Here is a 22,729-nt window from a genome sequence, read left to right on the forward strand (position 1 = left end):
ACACTTGCAAGTCTATGTCCAAATTGCCCTTCCTGAAAGGATTGGAATCTACCCTAATGACCTCACTTTATTTTGGTTACCTCATATGAAACCCTCCATCAAACAAGGTCACGCTGCAGTGTCCAGGGCAGTAGGACTTTTCACATGCATTTGGAGAGCATGATTCAACCCTTAACAGCTAGTGTGTAGAGGGCCCAGTAAATGGGGTGCGTGGGAGGGTGAGTTGGAACTGTGGAGACTGGTGTGGGGCGACTCACTGCACAGGGGAGGGGTGATGGTCCCTCGTGAGCGTGGTCACCTCCAGGTGGAGAGGGCGTGGATTCCGTGGTGAAACCACTGGAATTCACTGCTGGACCGAGGGTGGGAAGAGAAGCCCCGAGATGTACTGATGAGGAGTCACGCCCCTGGAGAGCAATGCTCTCTGACTGCGTGCTGTCCTGGGAGCGTCCCCTTTCCTCAGGTGGAAAGTCTCATCTTGGGTCCTCACGTGGCTTGCTTCCTCTCATCATTTTAATGTCAATGTCCCCTCTTTAGAGAGGCATTTCCTGGCCTGGCAATTTAAGGGTGCCACTCCTTAACATCACCCTACTTGAATTCACTATTTGCCCTGTAACACAATACGTCTTGTACAATGTGCCTTTCATCACTGACATCTAACTCCCACTAAAACGGGGACCTCAGCTGCCTGTTCACGGCTCTATTTCCTGACTAGATCGGGGTTGGTGACACAGGGTAAGCGCTCAGTCATTCCTGACTAAGTGAATGGACGCCTTAGTGTCTGTGTGGGTCCAGCAGGTGAGGAACAGGGGTGCCTACAGAAGAGTCTTTCGGCTTCTAGCGGGGGCGGCTGGGTGGATGATAAAAGGAATACCCACCGCAAAGTGGGGTTAACAATAAAGATCTGTCTGCTCTTGTAGCTTGTGGCTGACTTAATTCAGTAGCTTGAGGCCCACATCAGGTTTCTTGTTCCCTTCTGCAGTGTTCTGGATGTCAGCTTTGTTCAAAAACAGACCTCCTGTACCACGGCACTTACTAATTCCTTTAAAAGTAATGGTGCCAGGTGTGGTGGCGCACCACTGCTATCCCAGCAACTAGGGAGGCTGAGGCAGAGGACTGCTGAAGGTTCAAAGCCAGCCTCAGCAACTTAGCAAAACTCATCTCAAAAACAAAAACACAAAAAACAGTGGGCTGGGGATGTGGCTCAGTGGTTTAATGCCCCTGGGTTCAATCCCCAGTACAAAAAAAAAAAAAAAAAAAAAAAGAATCAATAACCTGTTATGTGTCAACTGACGTTTTTATTAAAAAAATTAACTATATTTTCAAAACCAGAACATTTAGTCAGGAGGTATCACTGTTTTGTTTACTGCCCATCTCCTTAGCCTCAGGTGCAAATGAATACAGCTGGACTCTGGATCTGCTTCTCCATTCAGTCTGCTGCCAGGTTGGTTTTTGGTTGAAGAGTTTCAGTAGCCTTTTCAGACAATGGGACCCTTCTCATTTCGTGCAACACTAAAAGCCAGGAACTGGTAGCCTTTTTAATTAAGTAATACTTATAGATTTTGAGACTACATTAATGAAATTTTCATACTGTTATGTTAAAATCCACTAATCTAGCCAGGCACGGTGGTGCACAGCTGTAACCACAGTAGCTGGGAGGCTGAGGAAGGAGGATTGCAAGTTCAAAGCCAGTCTCAGCATCTCAGTGAAGCCCTAAGCAACTCAGTGAGACCATCTCTAAATAAAATACAAAAAAGGGATGAGATGTGGCTCGTGGTTAAGTGCCCTCAGTACCCCAACCCCCCCAAAAACAGTAGTCTATTACATACATGGAAAGAATCATTTACCCAAATGTTTTAAACACCATGTGTTGAGTATTCAGAAAAATCTTTTGATGAGTTACACAGATCTAAATGTCAACACATTTCATCATACAATATTGAAAAATCACAATGATTACTATTATCACACATCTCATTTAAAAAAGTTCTAGTGGACTGGATATGGTGGTGCACACCTATAAATCCCAGTTACTCAGGAGGCTAAGCAAGAGGATCCCAAGTTCAAGGGCAGCCTTAGGAATTTAGCAAGACCCTGCCTCAAAATAAAAAATATTTTGGGGGTCTGGGGTGTGGTTCAGTAGTACAGCACTTGCCTACTATGCGTGAGGCCCTGGATTTGATCCTCAGCACGATATAAATAAATAAAATAAAGGTATTGTGTCCATCTACAACTAAAAAATATATTCAAAAATATTTTGGGGATGTAGCTCAGTGATAAAGTACCCCTGGATTCTATCCCTAGTACCTCCACCCGCCCCCCCCTCGAAAAAAAAATTCAAGTGGTAGGAAGGTGTCAAACTCCTGGGAGCAAATATTTTTTCCAAAATTCAAATATTCACTTGAAAATCCTATTGGCAGTTATTATCTGTTTTAAACGGTATCCTATTGTTCATTTTTGACAAAATGGACAAGCAGTTTATCTGCTAGATATTCTTTCAAATAAAAATGACATTCCACATACAAAATGGCTAGTTCAGCCTGCCCTAGAGGCTTCTTCCTCCAGAGAGCTAATGTTTTCACTATGCCTCCCAAGCACTTCCAGCATACTCCATGCAGCCATGGGGAATACCGAAAGATCTGTAGCCAGGGGTTGAGATCTACTTAGTGTTTTGTACTGCTGCATCAAGGTTACCATCTAGTGAAATGTGGTTTTGGTTTCTCACCCTGAGACTGTGGTGCTGGACAGGTGGCACTAGTGTAGTTTGGGGTCACTGCAGTTTACCCACCACTGCAAATTCAGCCCAGTGAGAAGGTAAATGGCATTTCAGTGTCACTGCAAAAATACTCTGTACCTTAGGTTACCTGAGAGCACCCTGGTGAGCATGAGAGGCTCAAGGTCCAGGCTGGGGGTGGGGACCCACTGCAAGCACTAGACTGATCCTGCCTCAGGAGGGTCAACTTCCTCCCAAAGAAGGTGGGCCATGAGGAGGGAGCTTATCTGAATGAAAGCCTTAGTGATCTCAAGAGGGGAACAGAGGCATCGGATTGCCAAACCTCTGCTGCATAAACTAGAAAAGCACACAGTGGAAATTGTGGGTAAGAAAACTGGATGTAAGTGAAAGACTTTCACTCAGTATTCAAACAGATTACTGTTTAAATCTTTTAGAACAAGAATGTTTTCTTGTTTTATTTGTATAAAAGGAAAAATAAAAGCTTGCGTGGAAACTGACCAGAAAGAAGCCCCAGGAGTAAAGGGGAATTGGGGATGTCACTGTTAACTCGGGTGCCAGCAGCCTGCGGCGGTCAGGATGCTCCTCACAACCACTATTTCTGAAAGAGTGAAGGAAAATGGGGGAGGGAGATAATGTGATGGGAGCTGTGAGTAGATAAAAGGTATCCCAGTTCAAGATCTTTCCATTCTTTCACACTCAGACCAGCGGCTTTCCTTGGCTTCTAAGGGTACTGGTTTCAGATAGCACCTTTCTGTTACCACTTAGGGTGGCCCATTTACAATACACCTGAGGGCCACAGGTTTCCTGTCAACTCGGGCTGAGACCTCAGATCCCCCAGGCAGAATGCTCTGCTTCACTCCGTCCGGTGGCTCTGTGGGTTCCAATATCTCCTGGGAATCAATAGTAGGATTATTGACCTTAGCATCATCCTTGGTAAAATTTTCTCTATCTTGATATTTTTATAGTACATTTGTCTTAATATTTTTGCAATTAAATCCTATATGGCTCTTATTTTGGTGTAGGTTTGTGAGTAACCCTGAGAATACAGATTAGAGATGCAGTAAAACCTAGTTGTCAGATGTTCAGCCTTCCTGACTGCTGAACCTGAGCAGAGTCCTGGAGCCAGACCTGTGCTGGACAATGGCCCTGCTCCCACCCAGAGCACCCCAAATGACACTGTATTGCACCTTCCTCAGGTAGCAAGAAAGAATAACATTGAGGACAAGAGATGGCCTGATGATTTCTTTTAATAAAGGCTGCGCTGAGGTGCATTTTGATACATTTTCTTACTTGCAAGTCCTTATCAGATTTTCTTTAATTCTTTTTTTAAAAATTTTTTTAGCTGTAGATGGACACAATACCCTTTATTTATTTATTTATGTTTATGTGGTGCCGGGGATCAAACCCAGTGCCTCATGCATGCTAGGCAAGCGATCTACAGCTGAGCCACAATCCTGGCCCCCTTTATCAGATTCTGACATACCATTTGACATTAACAAAGTTAATGCTTGAATGCAGAAGAAACTTTGATACTCAGAACTCTGATGATATGCTTTCATCAATGACTTTGATGTTTAAAAGCATATCCCACCAAGATAGAATCCTGTGGTAGAAGAATAAAAAGCATTTTTCAGGAGAATAATGATCAGGGCAAACTTTCCAACTGGTAAAAGGCTTCAGTACATTTAAAATGAATCAGGGTAGGTACAAATTCACTATGATACTAATGACCTGCAGGTCCATCTAAGATTTTTGTAGCCACTTTATTTTCAAAATGGTACTCATCAGAATCTATTTCCTTTATAACTATTTAAATTTATAACTTAAAACCCCTTTAATATCAACTCAATAATGTGTTAGGGGAATATGCGCATTATTTCAGTGAGCATCTAAATTTTTTTAAGTTTGTCCCACTATAAGCACTCTCTCAGCTACCGACCTCCACTCAATACGTGGTTCTCAACTTGGGCTGAGACCTCAGATCCCCCAGGCAGAATGCTCTGCTTCACTCTGTCAGGTGGCTCTGTGGGTTCCAATATCTCCTGGGAATCAATACGTAGGATTATTGACTTTAGCACCATCCTTGGTAAAATGTTCTCTATCTCAATATTTTTATTTAAAATGAATCAGGGTAGGTACAAATTCACTCTAGCTCCAGTCTGGCTAACAGCACCCTAAAATTTCATCTTTTGTATCACTTCACTGGTAAGTCTTCTTTGCCCCCAGACTAAATTAGCTCTCCATGACATATGCTCCCATGGTACCCTGTTTTCCCCTTTCTATCCCAGGTGGATCCCTGTTAAAAGCAGCACCAGGAACAAAGAAGAATCAGTGTGTCCAGTGTCAACCAGGCGCCCAGCAGTCTGCTCCTTAAGAAGCACCATTTCTGGCTGGGGTAGAACGCTTGCCTCACATGTGTGAAGCACAGGGTTCAATCCTGAGCACCACATATAAATAAATAAATAAAATAAAGATATTGTGTCAATCTACGATTAAAAAAAGAAAAAGGCAGCACCATTTCAGCAACCGTGGAAAAAGGAAAATGGACTCTGACCAAAAGGGATTAAGCAAAACTCAAGATGAGGAAGCAGAAAATGGGATGTGACTTGATGATTAAGAAGTCTGGATGGAAAAGGAGAAAACAGAGGAAAAAAAGAGGGGATAACTCCCCCAAATTAACATATTTGCACAGACACATTTATTCACTTTTGACTATAATGTGAAGACAGCCTGTCTCTATACATTTTCCTAATGAAGGGAAGTCTAGTCTCAACTTGTTAGGGCAGACGGATCTACAAGGTCTGTGGATGCTTGTCTATCACCTCCCCAGTTTACAAAAACATTTACTTTATAGATTCTCCAAGTGTAGGTAAGGACTTTAAGCACCACACACAAAATATGAGGCTCCAAAAAAAAATCTACAAAGGTCTAATATAAAATCAACTGTTGGAAACATCCTGTTCCTACGCACAGACATGCCATTATCATCATTCCTGTGATGGAAGGCAGACAGGCCTAACCGTGCAACTCCCTAGGGAGACCCACGGGAACAGCCCATCTCCTGCGCTGGCTGGGCAACGCCGAGGAGGTGCGCGTCCCTTGCCTGGCCTTAGCAGACCACGAGGCCGAAAGCCGCCTGCCACTTGTCCGCGCAGGGACCTCGATAGCGCTCGGAACAACCACTGTCACCATTCGAACTGCGTCTCGCTGACCTTCCCACAGGGCGCTGGACCAACGTTCGCGACACACACGAGGTCCGGCGCGTTCCCGGGCTCCCCAAACGCGCGCGTCTCGGCGGCTGCGCTCCTCCAGGGGCTCGCAGGGAGCACCCAGGGACCCCCGGGCGTACCGGCAGGAGGGCGTGTTCCAGGCAGCCCGAAGGTCGCTCAAACCAGCTGGGCGAAGGTCCAGCGAGGGGCAGACGGGCGCTAGCCCCTGCTCGGCCCACACCCACCTGGCCCCGGGTGCTCCCAGTCACCGCCTCCCTAGGCGCATCTGCAGCCCCTCTGCGGGGGGAGCATGCGCAGTGGCGAGGACCCGCCCCCAGCGCAGCCGGGCGGCAGTTTCAACTCAACCGTCAGTGGGAACTGGCCAATCGGAGGGCGGCTTTCCAGGCAGAGACACGCCCCTGGAGGGGACGAGGGTGACGGGTGGCCAATAGGAAGAAGCGTTATTGCCGCGGAGCCCCTCCCCGGCAGGGGACCTAGTGACGGGCGAGGGTCAAGGGGTGCCACCGCTCCTGAGCAGCGAGCTCCGCAGGGCCACGCGTCCCCTTCGCGGCGGCCACGAGCAGCGCGTCGGCCCGCACTCCCAGTCGGCGCCCCGGCGGCGGTGCGGCCCATGCGGCTGGGGACGGAGGCCGGGAGCGGGTGGCGGGCTCGGCGTCTCGGCGGCCGGGGCCTGGGAGGTGAGGGGGCGGCGGCGCGCCCGGCCCCGCGCCGTGATTGGCCGCGCGCCGGCCGCGGCTGAGGCCCGGCGCCGGGCGGGGAGGACCGGCGGAGCCCCGGCCGCCGAGCCGGGAAGATGCTGCTGTCCCTGGTGCTCCACATGTACTCCATGCGCTACCTGCTGCCGAGCGTCGTGCTCCTGGGCTCGGCGCCCACCTACGTGCTGGCCTGGGGGGTCTGGCGGCTGCTGTCCGCCCTCCTGCCCGCCCGCATCTACCAGGCGGTGGACGACCGGCTGTACTGGGTCTACCAGAGCACGGTGCTCTTCTTCTTCGAGAACTACACCGGGGTGCAGGTGAGCCCCTTGGCCCCGCGGCGTCCACCGGAGCCCCCAGCCCGGGGTTTGGGATCCTCTGGCCTTCTTGGCAGGTCCAGCCCAAGAACACGTGCTAGCACCCATCCTCCCACGGGGGGGGGGAGTTTCTCGTTTTCACTCTGAGGTTCCTGGCAGGTCCCCGAGGTCTCTCGGGGGCGGTGGTAACGTGGTTCCGAGGCTGCAGCGGGGTCGCCCGCCCGCGTCCCCGCCCCCTGCCCGGGCTGGTGTTTCTGTCTTGTGCCTGGCACAGTAGGTGAGATGGACACTTAAAGTAGGGCAAGCACTTGGCCGGTGTTTTTGGCATTTCATCCAAGAAGGTGATAGTGTTGGAACAGGATCCGTTTTCACTCAGAAGTGCGTTTTAAAAGGACCTCTTGCCAACTGATGTTACCATTTGGAGGATGAATAAAACTCTGTTTTGCGTTCTTCCCCAGAGCAAGGGAGAGCTGGGTTAGGAAATTAATACATTTGTTACGGTAGAAGCCTTACTGTAGACACAGCTGCTCCTGCCAGCTCTGACTAGGTCTGAACGTGGGTCTGATCTTTGGTCTGATTGCTTTCTCCCTGTTAGTTTCTTTCTCTATACAGATAGGATTTGTAGATTAAACTTGCAAAACAATAAAAGTAGACGCTCTTAACAACATTAGTTGTCTTAAAATTTGTGAAATATCTTAAAAATGTGAATTGTCCTTTTACTTCTCAGTTTCGAAGAAGAGCTGGATTCTTGGTTCTTCTGAGTGCCCTATTAGCCTCTTCCTGCCCTATTAGCCTCTTCCCTCGCCATCCCTCCTGGGGGTCAGGTGGGGACGCCCGGAGACTTTCATCTCCAGTCTTTCTGCATTTCTTTTTTTTTCATCCTGTAGTCAGCTGGCAGCTACATTGGATTTGCAGTTGAACAATTGATTTCTTATTGAATTTGCTGCACTTGGAGATTATTTGTGGGGAAGGAAACTAGGAGAGGCCAGGGTCTCCATTTAAATCAGTATCTTTTAAGCGTTTCTGGGAAAAAAAGAAAAATCGCCGTTCCAGATCATAGTTTCTTGGAAATTGACTTTTAAAATGGACTTCACATAAAATTTTCACAAATTAAGGATGATCAGTTCACCCAGGCTCTTACTTCACTCAGTTAGTTTAAAAGTATGGTTTTATCATGGTTAAGTTTTTAATTTTGCATCAAATGACAACTCAGAACACGTCAGTCACCTTTTGGAAAATTTGTTCTACCTGTGATGGGTTGTTTTACTTTTGTCTAAAAAATAGTGTATTCCACACAGTGTAATATAGAATAAGACATTGGAGTCTTTTGTGTTAGCAATTTATTTGTTTAAATTATTGTAAAACTTCACAGTATTTCTGAAATTACACGCTTTACCTTGTGTATTGCTGACTAAAATGTGTCATTCTTGGGACAGTCTAGCAAGTGGTTTTAAAACATTTAACTTACTGATTTTGTCCCCTGTTATTTCTAGTAAAAGGGCCCAATATCCATTCATAATCTTCATGTATTCATGAAAGGATGTCTGCTGTATAATTCAAAATTTTACTTAATGAGTGTCCCTTGATAAAGCTTGTCAGGGATCCTAAGTGTAATTGCTCACTGATCATCAGAGGCAGTTTATGAACAGTTAAATAGCTAACTTCAAATATAAAAAGGAAAAAGATTTATAGGGACATTCTTTCAGCTTATTTTTATTTTTAATCTATTATTTTTCACCATTGACTTTGAGATGTTTTGATTAAAATTTTAGCTTTTCTTTTTTTGACAAACTGAATTGTCAGTCTTCATTTACAAGGCTGTTGGTGATCCTCTTATTCTGTCTAAAATACTGTTGACTCATTTCAGAAGGAAATTTTAGTGATTTAAGAGAATATAAGTTTTTAAATAAAACTCATCAGGTTATACACACTGAAGAAGCATTTTTAGATTAGAATATTTAAAAAGATTTTTTTAGTTGTTGATGGACCTTTATTTATTATGTGGTGCTGATGTTTGAACCCAGTGCCTCACTCATGCTAGGTGAATGCTCTACCACCAAACTACAACCCCAGCCCAGATTAGAAAATATTTTAAAAATGGCACTTCTGTGCCTTTTAATTTTAGATTTGAAAGGAGATTTTTTTTTTTGCATAGAATTTTATAAGCTGAAGGGAAGCAGGTCCATGAATTTTACCACCTGTTCTTGGCAGGAAGATCTGCTTCCAGCAAGTTTCTTGGATATCCCACTGGAGTCAGGTAGACATCTGTTCTTCCCTGTTTTCATATGTGTCTTTGAGATAGGAGAACATTTCAATCAATGTTATTAAACTTATTATTTATATCTTGTTTATCCTTTTATGTTCTTCCAGAGCCTCTCATTAGTACTGAAACTCTGTATACCTTTACTCTTTATTCCTTTGGAATATATAAAATGAATTTTTAAAATTTTGTGCATGCCACTTAATTTTAGATTCATTGAAAATAAACATGAGTCTTTTTACTATTGTGAGAGACATTGATTCAGCCAGGTATGGTAGTGCATGAGGCAAGACAATCCCAAATTCCACTTCACCTTGGGCAATTTGTGAGACCCTGTCCTAAAATAAAAAAAAAAAAAAAAAAAAAAGACGGGAATCCTGGAGATGTGGCTCAGTAGTAGAACAGTTGTCTAGCATGAACCAGGCCCTGTGTTCCATCCCCAATACTGTCAAATCAAATTTAAAAGGAAAAAAAAAAGGCATTGATTTAAGTGTATAATTTTCTGGTCGACTGCCATAGAGAACACCTCAAACTTAGGTGCTTAAACACATTTATTCTTACAGGTCCAAGGCTAGAAGTCTGAAATTTAAATGCAGACTAGGGAATAATCCCTCTAAGAAGATGCTCCCAGAGGAGAAGTGTTCTTGGTCTCTTTCAGCTTCTGGTGGCTGACAACATTCTTTGACTTGAGGCCACATCCCTCTAGTTGCTCTCTCATGGTCCAGTACAGTGAATTGTCTTCAGCTCTGATTCACGGCTCCCTCTGTCTTTCTCTTGTAAGGACACTTGTCCTTGGGTTTGGGTCTACCCGCATAATCCAGGATGATCAGCTCCTGTCAAGATTCTTACATAAATATTTCCAAAGATCAGTTTCCCAAATAAGGGAACATTCATGAGCTCCCAGACTTAAGACATAGATGTGCTTTCCGGGGCCACCATTCAGCTCTGACAGTAGTGAATGCCATGGTTCTGCCTATTCAGTGTTTTGTTGTTCAATAACCCTGCTAGAGGGATGTCCTATTGAATTATTTACTTTAAAAAAAAATACATTAGGTTTTTACTTTATTTAGCATACATAAACCTTGTTTATGCTAAGAGAACTTTCAAAATCATTTTCCATAGTATTTTCATTTCTTAATTATATATTTACCTTCACATATCCCATAAATAGAGCATTTGATTAGTTGTCTTATTTTCAGAATCAGTAGCAGTTTCTTATTCATGTTTTAATATTATTTTAATTCTTAATTCTGAAATTATCATTTTCTGATAGTATACCCCACAAAGTCCAAAAAAAAAAACCCACAAAATGAAACAAAACTGGAAACCTGATAAATTAGAGATAATATAACTTCTGGGCTGAGACATTATTATACATAATTTGAAGATGAAATAAAAACCTTCCATGATAAACAAAAATTAAAAGAATTTACAGCTAGAAAACCAGCACTAAACATCCTTGGCAAAATATTTCATGAAGAGGAAATGAAAAACAACAATGAAAACCAGCAGAGGGAGGTAGTACACTAAAAGAAAAATTAATCAAAGAGGAAAACCAACAAGTTAAATAATAAAAATAAACAAATATGGCTGGAAATACAAACCACGTCTCAATAGTAACCCTGAATGTTAATGGCTTAAACTCACCAATCAAAAGACATAGGCTAGCAGATTGGATTAAAAAGACCAAACAAGGAGCTGGGGATGTGGCTCAAGCGGTATCGCTTTTGTCTGGTATGTGTGTGGCCCGGGTTTGATCCTCAGTACCACATACAAATAAAGATGTTGTGTCCTCCGAAAACTAAAAAATAAATATTAAAAAAAAGATCTAACAATATGCTACCTATAGGAGACTCATTTGATAGGAAAAGATATCACAGACTGAAGGTGAAAGGTTGGGAAAAATCATACCACTCACATGGACCGCGGAAGCAAGCAGGGGTCTCCATATTCATATCATAATAAAGTAGATTTCAAGCCAAAGTTAACCAAAAGGGATAAAGATGGACATTATATACTGCTCAAGGGAACTATACACCAATAAACCATAACAATCAGAAATATATATGCCCCAAACAATGGTGCAGCTATGTTCATCAAACAAATTTAAGTTCAAGAGTCAAATTGACCACAACACAATAATCTTGGGTGATTTTAACACACCTCTCTCACCACTGGACAGATCTTCCAAATAAAAGTTGAATAAAGAAACTGTAGAGCTCAGTAACACAATAAATTAGACTTAACTGACATATATAGAATATATCAACCAACATCAAGTGGATACGCTTTCTTTTCAGCAGCACATGGATCCTTCTCAAAAATAAACCATATACTATGCTTCAGGGCAACTCTTAGCAAATACAAAGGAGTAGAGATACTACCTGCATTTTATCAGATCATAATGGAATAAAATTGGAAATCAATGATAAAATAAAAAATAAAAAATACTGCATCACATGGAGACTGAACAATGCTACTGAATGAACAATGGGTTACAGAAGACATCAAGGAGAAGATTAAAAATTTTTTTCTTAGCAGTAAATGAGAACACAGACATAACATATCGCGAAATCTCTGGGACACTATGAAAGCAGAACTAAGAGGAAAATTCATTGCATGGAGTTCATTCCTTAAAAGAAGAAAAAGTCAACAAATAAATGATCTCACACTATACCTCAAAGCCCTAGAAAAAGAAAAACAAATCAGCAGCAAAAGCGGTAGAAGGCAAGAAATAATTAAAATCAGAGCTGAAATCAATGAAATCGAAACAAAAGAAACATTGAAAAAATAGACAAATGTAAAAGTTGGTTCTTTTGAAAAAATAAATAAAATTGATAGACCTTAGCCATGCTAATGAAGAGAAGGGGAGAGAGAATTCAAATTGCCAGCATGCGCGATGAAAAAGGCAGTATCACAACAGACACTACAGAAATACAGAAAATAATTAGAAATTATTTTGAAACCTTATACTCTAATAGTATTAAATAGAAGACAGTGAAGGCATCGATAAATTCCTTAAGTCATATGATCTGCCCAGATTGAGTCAGGAAGATATACTCAACTTAAACAGACCAATATCAAGTGAGGAAATAGAAGAAGCCATCCAAAGATCACCAACCAAGAAAAGCCCAGGACTGAATGGATACACAGCCGAGTTCTACAAGACCTTTAAAGAAGAACTAATACCAATACTCTTCAATTTCTTTCAGGAAATAGAAAAAGAGGGAGTACTTCCAAACTCATTCTATGAGGCCAATATCACCCTGATTCCAAAACCAAACAAAGGCACTTCAAAGAAAGAAAAATTCAGACTAATATCTATAATGACTATAGATGCAAAATCCTCAATAAAATTCTGGAAAATCAAATATAAAAACATCAAAAAGATTGTGCACCATGATCAAGTGGGATTCATCCCAGGGGTGGTTCAACATACGGAAATGAATAAATGTAATTCATCACATCAATAGACTTAAAGATAAGAATCATATGATCATCTCGATAGGTGCAGAAAAAGCATTTGACAAAATACAGCACCCCTTTATGTTCAAAACACTAGAAAATCTAGGTATAACAGGTGTATATCTCAACATTGTAAAGGCTATCTACGCTAGGCCTCAGGCCAGCATCATTCTAAATGGAAAAAAAACTGAAGGAATTCCCTCTAAAGTCTGGAACAAGACAGGGATACCCTCTCTTACCACTTCTATTCAGCATAATTCTTGAAACACTGGCCAGAACAATTAGACAAGATGAAAGAAATTAAAAGAATAAGTATAGGAAAAGAAGAACTTAAACTAGCACTATTTGCTGACGATATGATTCTGTACTAGAAGACCCAAAAAACTCCACCAGAAAACTTTTAGAACCAGTAAATGAATTCAGCAAAGTAGCAGGATATAAAATCAACACCCACAAATCAAAGGCATTTGTGTATATCAGTGACAAATCCTCTGAGAGGGAAATGAAGAAAACTACCCCATTCACAATATCCTCAAAAAAAAAAAAAAAAAAGATACTTCGTAATCAACAAAAGAGGTGAAAGATCTATACAATGAAAACTACAGAACCCTAAAGAGAGAAATCAAAGAAGACCTTTGAAGATGGAAAGATCTACCTTGCTCATGGATAGGCAGAATTAATATTATCAAAATGACCATACTACCAAAAGTACTTTACAAGTTTAACGCAGTTCCGATCAAAATCCCAATGGCATTCCTCACTGAAATAGAAAAAGCAGTCATGAAATTCATCTGGAAAAATAAGAGACCCAGAATAGCTAGAACAATTCTAAGCAGGAAGAGTGAAACCGGTGGTTCACTGTACCAGAACTTAAACTGTACTTCAGAGCAAAAACAGCATGGTATTGGCACCAAAACAGGCCGGTAGACCAATGGTACAGAATAAAGGACAGAGATTAACCCACAAAATCACAATTTTATTAGACAAAGGTGCCAAAAACATGCACTGGAGAAAAGATAGCATCTTCAACAAATGGTGCTAGGAAAACTAGAAATCCATATGCAACAAAATGAAATTGAACCCTATCTCTCACTATGCACAAAACTTAACTCAAAATGGATCAAAAACCTAGGAATTAAGCCAGAGACTCTGTGTCTAATAGAAGAAAAAGTAGGCCCTAATCTTCATCATGTGGTATTAGGCCCCAGTTTCCTTAATAAGACTCCTATAGGACAAGAATTAAAGACAAGAGTCAATAAATGGGATGGACTCAAACTAAGAAGTTTTTTCTCAGCAAAAGAAACAATCTATCAGGTGAATAGAGAGCCTACATCCTGGGAACAAATTTTTACCCCTCACACATCAGGTAGAGCACTAATCTCTAGGGTATATAAAGAATTCAAACAGCTAAACACCAAAAAATCTAAATAACCCAATGAATAAATGGGTCAAGGAACTGAACAGACACTTCTCAGATGAGGATATATAATCAATCAACAAATGTATGAAAAATGTTCATCATCTCTAGCAATCTCACTTCAGTCAGAATGGCAGCTATTATGAAGACAACAATAAGTGCTGGTGAGGATGTGGGGGAAAGGCAGACTCATTCCTTGCTGTTGGCATTGCAAATTGGTGCAGCCAATATGGAAAGCAGTATGGAGATTCCTTGGAAATCTGGGAATGGAACCACCTTTTGACCCAGCTTTTCCTGTCCTCAGACTATACCCAAAAGACTTAAAAACAAGCATACTACAGGGACACAGCCACATCAATATTTATAGCAGCACAATTCACAATAGCTAAACTGTGGAGCCAACCTAGATGTCCTTTAGTGCATAAATGGATTAAAAAATGTGGCATTTATACACAATGGAATATTACTTAGCATTAAAAAAGAACAAAATCATGGCATTTGTAGGTAAATGGATGGAGTTGGAGAAGATAATGCTAAGTGAAGTCATCCAATCCCAAAAAAACAAATGCTGAATGTTTTCTCTGATATAAGGGGGGTGACTTATAGTGGGGTAGGGAGGGAGAGAATGGGAGGATGAGATTAATTTTAGATAGGGAAGAGGGGTGGGAGGGGAAAGGGACGGGGAAGGGGATTAGTATGGATGGTGGAATGTGATGGTCATCATTATACAAAGTACATTTATGAAGACTTGAATTGAGTGTCAACATACCTTATATACAAACAGAGATGAAAAATTATGGTATATATGTGTACTAAGAATTGTAATGCAAAAAAACATGTATAATGGCATAAATTGACATGAACATTTTTATATACAGAGATACGAAAAACTGCACGCTATATGAGTAATAAGAATTGTAATGCCTTCCACTGTTGTCATGTATTTAAAAAAATCATTTAAAAAATATATTATTACAAGTGAACATATTTAAAAAAAATGGATAGGTTGGAACTTAAATATGGGGTGCCTGGATTCCAAATAAGAAGCCCCGATGTGTGTCCTTGAGCCAGAGTTGAAGGCAAGCTTGTGGGAAGCTGTATGGGAAGCTGGATGGCAGAAGGTGTGGCTAGACTCCTGAGGGCAATGAGGGCAACTTCATTGCTGCAGTCTTGAGGCGAAGCTGCATTTACGTTCACTTCCATCACAGGAGTCTAGGTGTATGCTAATGTGGAGGTAGTTTACAGACAGTAACAAGTAGAGGTGATAGATAGTGGAAAATCTTAACCTGTTTTGTGAAACTGAAAAAGTGACCACAATTTGTTTCCATGTCAGAATACTTTCTTTTTATAACTGGTCTCTTTTTCTATTCCAGTAAAAAACACTAAAAATAGACCATTGATAATTGCAGGCCAATAGTCTAGTGATGTGATCCATGCCTTTTTGTTGACACCTAAAGAGTATTTTAGTCACCATTTTATTCCTGCTTCAATTGGTTGGTAACATTTGGAATTTACTTCAAAATGTATTTTCCATTTTGAAAATACATTTTGAAGTAAATGAATGGCTCTGGCTGCTAATCCCCTCCTTTGTTAATATTAACATATTGTAACAATAAAGTGTGAGAGTCTTAGTTTATATAAAATAAGCAGCTTTTCAGCTGAACTGCTTTAAGTGTAAAATAGTTTGAAAAACACAGGAAGCAAGATAAATAATTTAAGTCAGATTTTGATGTTTGTAGGATGTGTTCCAAATACTTCTAATTTCTTTAATGATTCATATTTTAACTGACATGTTTTTCAAGATCCTCAAAGACAATGATAAGACTTCCTATTTAAAAACTCTTTATAATCTTTCTGTAGTACTACTTCATCAAAAGAGTCCTAAACTGTTTTTTTTTCCCCCTTTCTTTTTTTGGTACTGGGAATTGAACTCAGGGACGCTTAACCACTGAGCCATATCCACACCTTTTAAAAATATTTTATTTTAGAGACAGGGTCTTGCTGAGTTGCTTAGGGCCTTGCTAAATTCCTGAGGCTGGCTTTGAACTCGCGATTCTCCTACCTTAGCCTCCCAAGCCGCTGGGATTATAGGTTTGAGCCACCACGCCCAGCTGAGTCCTAAACTCTTAATAAGTGTGCGTTCTGTATCTTGCTGTAAAAGCACCTAAACTCTTGGAATTGAACATGCTTATTTGGAATTGAAGGAGACATCATACACCTCATCTATACTAATCCTGCCTTATTACATGTCTGAATTCTTTCCACCTTCTGCCAGAATCTTCCTAGTATTCCTAGTCTTAGAACAGAATGTGAGTGGATTGTGTTTTCAGTTTTCCCTCCGTTTAGCATGCACCAGAAGACCTTAAGGGGTGCCCTTAGGCTTGGCTGGGCGAGGAAGACTAGGGGGCTTGGGTGTGCCTTTGCATTTGCTTGCTTAAGCAGAACTGGGCAACCTTTGATATAGGAAATCAACCAATTCCAATCAATACAATTCCAGTCTACAACATAGGTCTTGCTAGGGAATCTTAGCGAGATAAGAAAATCTTAAAGATGTCAACAGAACTTTGTTTTACACTTTTTACAGATGTAAACCTCTATAAATAAACCAGTTATTTAAGTTGCATTTGTGTAAAGTTTTTTAACTTCTTGATTTTAAATTTTAAATCACAGATGCAGTAACACATTCAAACACTGCCAGAGTATTTCGAGGAAGTTAGTTTCTCCTCCTCCCCTGCCTCCACTTTCTCAGGTGTATAATGGTCTGGTGTGTAATTTTAGGTGTCTTCCAAGAGCATTTATATAAATATTTGAACTAGGGGAAGACTCTGTCATTAAATGAACTTTTCAGGAGTACTTAATAGTGACCCTGCATAGCTCTCCTGTGCCATCATGAGGGAAAGAAAGGACAGTGTGACTTCAGTTTGCGTTTCCTCCTTCATATGTTTGTCTAATTTTGATGCTGATGTTTTTTAAGTAGTACTATAAGTTAATTTTCTTATTTTATGTTTCTTAAACAGAAGTTGATATTAATAGCTTGACAAATTCAGTACTCAGTAATAATTTTTCAATAAGGTGGCTCTAGAACTTAGTAATTAATCAGTCATCCATCCAACAAATATTTGTGTGTGTACAATTTTCTGGGTGAACTGTACTGGTTATGAAAGGGTGAAGAAAAATAGAGACATGGTCTTGTTCTTGTCTTCTAGTGGGGAAAGTAAGCACAACAAGAGAATTACAATTTACTGTTCTGTGTGAGTTTGTTTAGCCTAGTGGGAGGAGGTGGTGGTTTGGAAAAACTTCCCTGAGCAAGTGACATGTTTTGCATGTTGACTCCAAAAAAGGGCTAGTTTGGAAGATACTGTGGTAATCTAGGTGAGAGGTGGTGGCTGAGTGGTAGGAAGATAGACATCACAAGGTGTGAAAGAATTCCAGATCTGTTTTAGAAGGAGCCAGATGGCCTTGGATTGGAATTGAGAAAAAGAAAAGAAAAACCAAGGGAGCATTAGCAAACGTAGTGAATCCTACCATGTATAGGTTCTGTTATGTGATCTTTTCATTCTTGCAATGTAGACACTGTTCTTCCCTTTTTATAGCTAGGAAACTGAGGCAGAGGTAGTTCCTGCCTGTAATCCCCAAGCAAGGATTTATTTAGTCCAAGGCAGTCTAGCTTCAAGGTCACCTTGTTCTGAAGAAGCTTTGTCAGGTTTTATGGTTATATTGGTTGAAATGTGTTCCCTGTTCTCAAAATATTCATGCTAGGAAAAGCAAGGACAGACGATTACAATAGAGAATAATCTGAAATTGTTGGTGTGTTGCATTTATTAGCTTTGTGAAACAGATAAAGGAACTCTTAACTCTTTGCTGGGGTTATTCAAGAATGCTCTTATCAGTTGTCATGAACTACTTTGAATTTTTACTTGGAATACAAGTAACATAGTAACATGGTGTGTTTAGGGAAAAGAAATTCTCTATTGATAGGAGAACAAATGTGAAGGCTTTTAAGCACAGCATTCGAGTCTGGCTAAATTCTGTTCTGGCTCCTTTCCTTGGTTTTACTCTAGCCCAGCTCCTCCTCCTCCTTCCCTTTGTCCTTCTTTCTTTGGCAAAATCTTCTCAACAGTGTATCTTTGGAACACTCTTCTGTATACTTAATTCTATCTCAGATCTCAGCTGTTCCTCGTCTGTGGAGGTCTCACCCCATCTCAAGGTCTAGGTTACTTTTGTGTAACATTAACATAATTTTGACATGAAATTAGCATCTCTTATTATATATATATTGACTCCTCTATAAATTATAAGCTCTTGGAACTGGCAATAAAGGGGAGAGTCGGCCAGGAATAAGATGGCTGAGAAACTCCCCGCCTTTCTGAAGAATGCCTGGGCCAAGGAGCCGCCGCTGGTCGTGTCCTTCGCCATTGGAAGTCTCTCTGTGATTCTGCCCCCACTCAGCCCCTACATGAGGGATTGCATCATGGTCAACAAGGACACACCCTGCAACACCCAGTGCCTCTCCGAGATGATGGGAACATGCCTGACGGGCCCAGGACCCCCAGGACCCCCAGGGCCCCAGCTTGGAGTGGCTGAAGAAACTGAGCACTTCCACTGACAGGGAGGAGGCACCTTCGCCCAATAAAATGTGAAACCCAGAAAATGAAATAAAGAGGAGAGTCAATAACTTGAGTTGGTTTTTCCCTTTTAACAGAAAAGCCACAAGACTCTACAGAAAATGCCACTCTGAATTTCTGTGGATGTCTAGATGAAAGTCACTTATAAGGAATGGGGATTCCTGAATGGCCTGACTAGTGGACAAGCTTTGGTTGGCCCAGCAGGGACTACAGGTTTAGTGAAGCTCTTCATTCTTTATTTAACTAAAGAGGGAAGAGCCCTGAGCTCCACCCTCAGGAGTCAGGCTGGAGACAGTGTACAAGAAGGTATACTGGGACTGCCAGAAACAACACAAAACTGGGTTGTTGAGTTGTCAGTAAAAGCCTGTAGTTTTATGTAATTCTCCAAGGTGTATTTTGTTTCCTCTGTTTCTCTAGGAATTAGCAACAAAATCCACAGTAGAGCATTGCGTGGGTATTTTAGAGGACAGTTATGTATGCATAAATGCAAGTGCTATCTGGAAGACAACTTTGCTCTCTCCTATCTTGGGGTGAGAATTCTAGAAGCAGAGAGAAATGAGGGCTGACAAGACCTGGAAAGAAGAGTTAAATATTAAGTTTCAGCCTCATATTAGGTAATAACCACAGAGGTGCTAATGTTTTGGGTTAATAAAATAGTCTCTGGCCTCAAATAGCATCATTTAGCAGTACAGAAAGAAGTTGATTAAAAGAGAAAAACCCTGAATGTATAGTGAGGTAAAGACCAAAATAAAGAGATTAGCAAAGAACTTTGGAAAGAACGGTGTCATACACCTGCATCCCCGAGTGTCCTTCCCTGGTGGAGCTGTTGCTCATGTTAGCAGGAGATTTTGTCTGTGGATGCAGTGTCACGCATGCCACCTGTGCACTGACAAACCGCTTTGTTCCCATTCTTAACATGTATTTCTGTAGGAAGATTTTTTGGTTCTTTTTTTCAGTAACATATGGAAAGCCTTGACTTTTTTATTTGGAAACTTTACAGATAATAATAGATAAAACTATTATACTTGGGTATCTTGGGATGAGAAACTTAGGTTTAATTTCTATTTCTCTTCTACAGTTGTAGTGCCCATTAAATAAAGTCAGCAGTTCAACTTCAGTATTCTCATCCTTAACTGGAATATTTTTGTCGTGCTGTTTTGAAGACTAGATGAGATAATGAAATTGCCTAACTGACTGTTGCATCGGAGTGTTGAGGGGAAAAAAATACACTCTTAAAATAAAAACAGTACCAAGGAATGTGCATGTGTATAGAAGAGTGTTGTAATCTGAGGTTTGATTTAGATCAAATTTGATTTAGATTTGTGTTAATTGTCTTGCATTCTGATTATTATACAAATAACTATTTACTAATTCACTCTTGTTTCAGAAAGGCATCATGATTTTACTGTTTGATGAAATATTTTAATTTGGACCAAGCATAGGACCACAGTGTTTGTATACTTTATAGTACAAATCTCTTACTGTTTACTTGGTAATGTAGTTATGTGTTGCTTAACAATAGGGATATATGTTTTGAGAAGTATGTCATCAGGTGATTTAAATATCACACGGCTTCTTGATGCTGTGAATATGCATTGTGCAGGCATAACGCAGCAAAAAAATTTTTTTCATAAGTAAGTAGAATACACTCTAAAATAGCAATAAAAAGTGTAGGATAGCAAACACAAACCATTAACAGTACTTGATTAATAAGTGTTATTTACCATACACAATTGTATGGCTGTACTTTATGTGATAGTGGGCTTGTTTACACCACATCACCACAGACATAGTTATATGCAGTCACTAAGACGGCTGTTGTCACTAGGCAATAGGACTTTCTCAGCATCGTTATTAATCATTTGGGAGTACCATTTGGTGGACCAAAGTGTCATTACCTGGGGCAAGACTCTTTTTGGCATCAAAATACATTTAAAAATTTATTTAAAAGTACGTCTAAGCCAGGCATGATTGTGTACGCTATAATTCCTTCCAGTGACTCCAGGGGCTGAGACAGGAGGATTGCAGGTTCATGGCCTGCCTCATCAACTCAGGCCCTCAGCAATTTAGTAAGACCTGTCTCAAAATAAAAAATAAAGCCAGGCATGGTGGTGCATGCCCGTGATCCCAACAGCTCTGGAGGCTGAAGCAGAAGGATCAAAGTTCAAAGCCACCCTAGCTAGGCCCTGAGCAACTTAGCAATACCCTGTCTCAAAATAAAAAGGGCTGGGGATATGGCTCAGTGGTTAAGTGTTTCTAAGTTTAATCCCTGGTACCAAATAATATAAAATAAAAATATAAAAAGGGCTGGGGTTGTGGCTCAGCGGTAGAACACTCGTCTAGCATGGACGAGGCACGGGGTTTGATCCTCAGCACACATAAAAATAAATAAATAAAATAAAGGTATTATGTCCAACTACAACCAAAATATATTGTATATATGTTTTTATGTATATATACACACATATATATACATATATATATATATATATATATTTTTTTTTTTTTTTTAAAGGGCTGGGGTGTAGCTCAGAGGTAAAGCTCACAGATAAATCCCCAGTACCAAAAACAAAACAAAACAAACAACAAAACCATTTTAAAACTCGTTCACTCTGTTTATGATTCATTTCAAATGATTGAAAGCATAGAGTATAAATAGTATATACAGTCATTTAAATTAAAATTATACCTGCATTGCTAGTATTCAGAGACTTTTTGGGGAGAGGGAAATAGACTAGGCAGCTGTCTCTTTTATCTATTAATCACGGAACACTTTTGAATGAAACAGTTTTTGGTGTTGGATAATAACAGCAGACTGACACTTTTTTTGAGGGGTTACATGTTTCTTCCATTCTGTGAAGCAGTTTACATGCATTTATTCTACAGATAGGTGTGTTAAGTTCAAGACTTCAGGTCGAGTTCTCATGATGAGGTGGTGGGCTCAGATTCAGTGAAGAAGTGACTCAACAAAAGAAAAAGGGCGTTTGGCTACTGTGGGTAGTACATTGTGGGGACAGTGACCAGGAAATGTAGGGCATACATGGGTGGTTTAGTATGGTTTATTGTGTAGACTCACTCGGAATGGCAGTTTCTGGTCTTCCTGATGAGAAGGGAAGGGTTTTACAAAGGGCCATCTTGTCACCTTACACAGGGAGATGTATGCCCTGCCTTCAGGCAGACGGGTTGCAGGCAGAGCCTTCTTCTGTGCCTGCTGTTTCTCAGTTGCCATTAGTTAAATTATTAGGCCATAGTGGTGGTGTTTTGAGGTGGCATATTATGTTTCCTTTCAACATCATTGTATTTAAAGACAAGGAATTTTGTTTTCTAAATATGTATCATGTTTCAGGTTCTACATGCTGGAGGAAAATGGACTTCATTGAAATAAATGAATGCATTTTTTTTTAACAACCAAGAATGCTATATATTTTATGTCCCCAATTGGGGGTGATAGTTGGAGGCCTTGGGTATTAAAAACTTTAATTTCATTTACTGCCTGTTATAAGACAAAAGAGAAAGTCCTCAAGTGGAAGCAAATTAAAAACAAATTAACAATCTGATGAAATAAAGTGAAAATAGTCTACATTTAATCCAATCCTGGTGAAAGAAAGCCAGTTTGTGAAGGTACACTTATTTGAAGCAGAATAAGAACTAGTGTATCATTTGCCATGAAAGTTATTATTCAAAAACAATTTTTTTTTGCCTCTGGATTAATTAAATGAAAAGAAAATTATTCTTTAAAGGGATTTTTTATGAGTTTTTTTAAAAAATGGATATGAACCTAAAACAATCAGTTGTGAAGATATACTTATGATCAATCTATAATTACCTAAAGAATTATAAAATTCAAAAGAGCAACAAACTAGAGCTTTAGTGTGAAAATGGCCTTAGGCCTGCGCCCAAGCAACTCCATTTTAAAAGCTCCAGTCTGACACCTGCAGTCTCACCAGGCATACCCATAGAGCCCTCCAGTAAGGCCTCAAACAAGTTACTTC

At 40.6% G+C, this 22,729-nt stretch overlaps 1 protein-coding gene, 1 long non-coding RNA gene and 1 pseudogene across 5 annotated transcripts in view; 2 read left to right on the forward strand and 1 right to left on the reverse strand.

The window, feature by feature from the left end:
- Nucleotides 1–6,436, reverse strand: part of LOC120892036 (uncharacterized) — a 31,124-nt gene extending 24,688 nt beyond the window's left edge. Inside the window, exon 1 of the long non-coding RNA XR_005736689.2 lies at nucleotides 5,944–6,436. This is a non-coding gene — a long non-coding RNA (uncharacterized LOC120892036). The remainder of the gene's footprint in view (nucleotides 1–5,943) is intronic.
- A 15-nt stretch (nucleotides 6,437–6,451) lies between these two features.
- Nucleotides 6,452–22,729, forward strand: part of Agpat5 (1-acylglycerol-3-phosphate O-acyltransferase 5) — a 60,223-nt gene continuing 43,945 nt past the window's right edge. The window contains exon 1 of one of the 4 annotated variants that reach the window (XM_078030766.1): nucleotides 6,452–6,973. In XM_078030766.1, coding sequence (XP_077886892.1) covers nucleotides 6,755–6,973 — 219 coding nt within the window. In that variant the 5' untranslated portion in view covers nucleotides 6,452–6,754. The remainder of the gene's footprint in view (nucleotides 6,974–22,729) is intronic. The other 3 variants (XM_078030765.1, XM_078030763.1, XM_078030764.1) reach the window with 3 other exon arrangements.
- On the forward strand, nucleotides 15,807–18,940 carry LOC101977393 (NADH dehydrogenase [ubiquinone] 1 alpha subcomplex subunit 3 pseudogene; annotated as a pseudogene).

This window comes from Ictidomys tridecemlineatus, chromosome 14 (genome assembly GCF_052094955.1).
Source record: "Ictidomys tridecemlineatus isolate mIctTri1 chromosome 14, mIctTri1.hap1, whole genome shotgun sequence".
NCBI classification, from domain to species: Eukaryota; Metazoa; Chordata; class Mammalia; order Rodentia; family Sciuridae; genus Ictidomys; species Ictidomys tridecemlineatus.